This window comes from Rhinoderma darwinii, chromosome 3 (assembly GCF_050947455.1).
Source record: "Rhinoderma darwinii isolate aRhiDar2 chromosome 3, aRhiDar2.hap1, whole genome shotgun sequence".
Lineage (NCBI taxonomy): Eukaryota > Metazoa > Chordata > Amphibia > Anura > Rhinodermatidae > Rhinoderma > Rhinoderma darwinii.
This window is the reverse complement of record NC_134689.1, coordinates 321,646,231-321,652,230: the sequence shown is the minus strand read 5'-3', so window position 1 is coordinate 321,652,230 and position 6,000 is coordinate 321,646,231. Positions and strand designations below refer to the sequence as shown.

At 41.2% G+C, this 6,000-nt stretch overlaps 1 protein-coding gene across 4 annotated transcripts in view; it reads right to left on the bottom strand.

Annotated features, from left to right (window-relative positions):
- Positions 1-1,532: 1,532 nt before the first annotated feature.
- LRRK1 (leucine rich repeat kinase 1) overlaps positions 1,533-6,000 on the bottom strand; it is a 126,981-nt gene continuing 122,513 nt past the window's right edge. For all 4 annotated transcript variants that reach the window (XM_075858257.1, XM_075858259.1, XM_075858258.1 and 1 more), the window contains one exon: positions 1,533-2,768. In XM_075858257.1, the coding sequence (XP_075714372.1) occupies positions 2,591-2,768 (178 nt within the window). In that variant the 3' untranslated portion in view covers positions 1,533-2,590. The remainder of the gene's footprint in view (positions 2,769-6,000) is intronic.

Genomic DNA, 6,000 nt, shown 5'->3' with positions numbered 1-6,000 from the left:
AATCAGGAGCGGTTTTCTCTTGAAACCAGCTCCGTATTTTGAGACGTTTTTAATTTGTGTGTGTGCACATACCATTACAAGTCAATACAAGTAATGCACAACATATCTGGTCAGTTATAAATTATTAAATTGAGGAGAGTAAGGGCATGTTCACACACAGTGTTTTCAGACGTTTTTCGGGCCGTAAACGTCCCGGAAAATGGCTGAAAAATTGGAAGCAGAACTCCTACAAACATCTGTCCATTTATTTCAATGGGAAATAAGGCGTCCTGTTCCGACGGGGAGTTTTTTTTAAGGCTCATTTTCGAAAAACGGCACGTAAAAAAACACCCGCGAAAAAGAAGTGCACGTCACATCTTGGGACGTTTTTGGAGCCATTTTTCATTGACTCTATAGAAAAACAGCTCCCAAAACGGCTGTAAAAAACGTCTGAAAATCAGGTGCGGTTTTCCCTTAAAAACAGCTCCGTATTTTCAGACAGTTTGGAGTTTGTGTGTGCACATACCCTAAGGGTATGTTCACACGGAGTGTTTTCAGCCGTTTTTCGGGCCATAAACGTCCAGAAAACGGCTGAAAAATCGGAAGCAGAATGCCTCCATACATCTGCCCATTGATTTCAATGGAAAAAACGGCATTCTGTTCCGACTGGGCTTTTTTTACGCGGCCGTTTTTCACAACGCCCGCGAAAAAGAAGTGCATGTTACTTCTTCAGCCATATTTGGAGCCATTTTTCATAGACTATAGAAAAACAGTTCCATAAACGGCCGTTAAAAATGCCGCGAAAAACATGACTTTCTTCACAAAAATTCTGAAAATCCCTTGATAACAGCTCCGTATTTTGAGACGCTTTTTATTTTGTGTGTGCATATACCCTAAAAAGGTACACATGCCAAAACACATGGAGAAAACAATTCCGATAGAACAAAAGAAGCAAAAAACTTGTAGCCTACAAAGAAATCCTAATCATAGGAAGTTTGTGTACACTTCTACGGAGTACAAATCAACTCACTTTAGTTATGAGTAAATGTATCTCCCAGAAGAATCATAAAAAGGGTTGTCCCAGTTGACATTCATGGAGTCTCCCAATAACCAGCTGAAAATTGGATCCAGTTATCACAACCAGAGAGAAATTTAGTGGTGTTGCCTAACCTTATCGCTATTTGCCTTTCCCTATTAAAGTTACGCTGTACTTTAGATATTATTTCCGGAATAGCCGGAATGGCACTACTTTTCCAATTACGAGCCACTGCAGCTCTAGTTAGTGAGTAGATGGGAGATAACCGTCAGATCAGACCTAGGTAGATCCTCTAAAGTTAATGACAGAAGAGCACCTACCAAGGAAAGGGGGTACGTAATATACTGCCTAATAGAGTCCTAATTTGTTTCCAGAAATCTCTTACCGCAACACCGTCCCACCATACATGTAATAAACAGCCAATTTCAGAGTTTTATATTCTTTTGCAGTAACAGACAAGTATCTCATTTCAAATATTAATGTTTCTTCAAAAATTAAACTACAGCCATCTGTTTTCATTCAGTTTTTAATACACATTAATATTTGTACGAAAAGTTACTTTCTTAAAAAAAACCAATAGTGCATCAATAAATGGGTGGCAGTGGGGCTCCATGGAATAATCTACACGCTGCTGTCACTTCCAGATACCTGGCTGTAACTCCTCTGCAGCCAGAACATTAGTGTACAAAATGTGGCCGTCAGTTCAAGCGTTACAGTCTCCCACATGACAAAACATGAGAAGAAACAGCTGGATACAGCAGTAATGTGGGAACCCGTTGAAGCTCACTGCTGAAAGTGCAGCGACACCACGAGCATGCATGTCTCCCAATCTTGACAAGGAGGGCGCGAGAGCTGCTCACATTCCCTGGAAGATGTTGCTTGCACCAAGTAAGCGCCTAACAGGCAGGGTGGTTTGATATAAGCCGTACGTTTACAAATAGCAAAACCAGTCTCTCTGTATAAAGATTTGCATTCCAGCGCAGCTAGTGCAAAGAATAAATGATCTTTTAAGTCTACATGGAAGCGTTCGTAAAGGCTATTGAAGTGAAGGAGTCCAGCAATAGCTGAGCAAATAGCTTAGAAACTAATAATAATCAAATCCTAACCCTCAGCCAAAGATAATAAGGTGGTCAGTTCATAACCCGAGATACAAATATATTTATATTGCATTTTAGTGTCATCACTAAAAATGGTTGAGATGATGAAATCTTGGATGCTTTCTGGAAAACATGGGCAGATAGAGAAAAGTTGTTCTTACAGGACACATCCTTCTGAACTTCCCTTCCCCTGTGCTACATTCACAGCGTAGGCACTACTTCTCACAATTTGCAGAACGTATCCTTACCAAACTTTCTCCAGGGACGTAGCTAGGGGGGCTACTGGGGCATGTACCCTGGGTTACGGCTGCCAGGGCAGGTGCTAACAAGCCACTTTTTTCCCCGGGTGCGGGAAAGCCTAGTTACGGCTCATTTTTGTTCTTCATAATGCACTGGATTCTTTGACGAAGAAAGAGAGGAAGCTGCCGTGAGATGCAAGGCTTGTGGGCAAAATATAGTTGAATTTTGTTTTATTATGCTACCTCCTCTTCCTCATGCAGGTCTCAAGTCTCCTCAGTTCATCAGCTGAATGATAGAAAATGTCAAACTCTGCAGCTCCCCATCCCCTCCAGACAGATAGACACCAACCCAGAGCTTCACTCTGCAGACAACAAACTACTGAATCCTTAGACACAGCCGCGGCCTCCACACAGACCCTAAAAAGACAACAGGAAATAGATTACTGAACCAGATCAAATACAATGCAGGGCTGCAGATCCATCATCGGACTGGAGGTAGCTCTTTATGGAAGCCAGTAGTCTTTGAATGCAGCAGATTGCAGACTGTCAGAAAAGGGAAGCGTATTATTTTAGTTCTATTTGCCAAACTCACACAGATTACTTTTATGCCTGATTGACATGACATAAAGGTCTTTTTTTTTGGGGGGGGGGGGGGGGGGGGGGAGGAGTCATAATGCAAATATAAAATATTATTACCAGTGACCCTTTTTAAAAACTGTCCATCTGTGAGGTTTGGCTGTTTATAACTATAAAATGATTGTCACCAAGTTCAAAACCAAAGCGGATCATCATTGAATGTGTTAAACCTTGTATACAGTTATCCTTCAACTTAAAGTACAAATGCAAAGAGAAGTACAGTGATAAAGCGGACCTCCAGATTGAGTTGTAGGATATGGCCTTGTATGTCCAGGATAAGCAGAATTTACAGGGTACCCGTCATTCTCCTAACCCCAGAATACGCAGAGATTCAGATAAAGAAAAGTTATACGGACTCTTTTCCCACAGAACTATATATTAATCTGCTCAGCTCCTTCTGCTTTATAACATGATGCCTGCAGATAGGACTGTTTATTCAACATCACAGGTTCCCTTTAACACATACAATCCCTTGAAAAACAGCAATACAGGAGGAAATGTGGTAAATTACTATTGTTTAAAAGGAATTTACCTCTGGGTGGAGGATACGCTGCACAAAGAAACGAGAGTTAAAAAATGTCCTTATGGGAAACCTTTATTGACCTGCTCCCACCCGGGATAAAACAGAAACTTAAAGGGAAGGTTGGAAGAAGTATTCGGCACACAGACGTCAAAATCAAGTTTCTTGAAATTTTTATTATTACGATAGATGCCAAGGGTTTGGTGCGTGCAACGTAACGTTTCGGTCAAACGACCTTCGTCGGGCACTGATTACCCTGGTTGCTGGAGTTTCCAGAAGGATGGCGCTGCTTGTAATGGCGGATTTCCGCTCGTTTTGGCGCCAAAACGAGCGGAAATCTGCCATTACAAGCAGCGCCATCCTTCTGGAAACTCCAGCAACCAGGGTAATCAGTGCCCGACGAAGGTCGTTTGACCGAAACGTTACGTTGCACGCACCAAACCCTTGGCATCTATCGTAATAATAAAAATTTCAAGAAACTTGATTTTGACGTCTGTGTGCCGAATACTTCTTCCAATATACGATTGGGTTGGGACCCTATTCGAGCACCTACTCTGATCTTGTGCATTCCGAACCTACCTCTACTCTTAAAGGGAAGGTGTCATGAATTTTTTTTTTTTTTTTATCATATTGCTTTTAATATGATATTAACATACATTTTATTTATTTGTGTTCTCATGTTCTACTTTTTACATTGTTCTTACTTTTACTTCTCTATGGGGGCTGCCATTTTTTTTTCATCTCTGTATGCATCAATTAACGACACATACAGAGATGGAATACGGCACATACAACCCCATAGAGAATACGAACGGGAGCTGTTTCATTCTCAGAAGCGTACGCCGTCTGTGTGGGAAGCTCGTTCGCAGAGTGAAATCCGGCGCCATTTTCATGTGGAAGCCGCTGCCGAACAGTCAGATGACGACTTTCGGCCACATGTTCAGGCGCAAGCAATAGGAGCGTAGACCAGCGGAGGCGGCAGGTAATTTATGTTCGTGTATGTGATGTGTGTATTATGTTCGTGTGATACTGTCTGCTGAGCCCTGTATCTAATCCTCCTACACTGTGCAGTCGCTCAGAAAATGGCGGCAAACCGTGTAGAAGGTTTGAAGATTCAAACCCTTTCTTCTCCTGGCACTAGCCAGAAGAAGGTAGGGGGGATTGTGTGAGGACACTAGAGAGAGTGTGCCCACCCCAAATTTGCAGCATAAATCAATGAGGTTGCTTTACCACATTGACCACGCTGCAATTTTGGGAACTGCTCCCTCTAGTGCCCAGCACATGGAAATGTTATAAATTAGAATCTATATTTATAATATTTCCTGACTGGTGAAAAAATTAAAAAAATTAAAACAATGTATAATCACCTAAATAATAATAGGTTTAACTGAAAAAAAAATTTTCTAGCGACACATTCCTTAAAGAGGCTCTGTCACCAGATTCTGAAATCCCTATCTCCTATTGCATGTGATCGGCGATGCAATGTAGATAACAGTAACGTTTTTTATTTTTATTTTAAAACGTTCATTTTTGGCCAAGTTATGAGATATTTGATATATGCAAATGAGGTTTGAAATGGACAACTGGGCGTTTTTTTTTCGTTATGTATTGTGTTTTTAACTGGGCGTGTTTACGTGTATGATGCTGACCAATCAGTGACCAGTCAGCATCATACACTCATCTCCATTGATTTACACAGCAGCGATGTGCAGCCATATAAACAGAGATTAAGTGTCCTGATAATGAATACACATGAAATCCAGCCTGGACGTTATGTGTATTCAGAATCCTGACACTTCTGAATCTTTTCTTTGAGATTTCTAGCACGGGAAACGAAATCTCGCGAGATTTCGGAGATAAACGAGATTTCGTTTCCCTTGCTGGAAATCTCAAAGAAAAGAGTCAGAAGTGTCAGGATTCTGAATACACAGGACGTCCAGGCTGGATTTCATGTGTAAACATTATCAGGACACTGTAGTAACGTTACTCTCTGTTTATGTGGCTGCACATCGCTGCTGTATAAATCAATGGAGATGAGTGTATGATGCTGACTGGTCACGTAAACACGCCCAGTTGAAAACACAATACACGCCCAGTTGGACATAACGAAAAAAAAACGCCCCGTTGTCCATTTCAAACCTCATTTGCATATATAGAAAATAGCTCATAACTTGGCCAAAAATGAACGTTTTCAAAAAAACAAAAATGTTACTGTTATCTACATTGCAGCGCCGATCACATGCAATAGGAGATAGGGATTTCAGAATCTGGTGACAGAGCCGTTTTAACACCTGCTTTGAGTATACCACATGGTATCTTGAAAAGTCGGTAGCCTTTGATGAACGGTTGTGTAGTTGCCTACACTATACTAATCTAATGATTGAGCCTTTCGCCTGACTCTAAGTGACTCGCGCATCTTCCTCTACTCTCTCCCGTTGTCAATATCTACCTTAATGACTTCTCATTTCTAGGTTGCATATGTTGAACGCATCT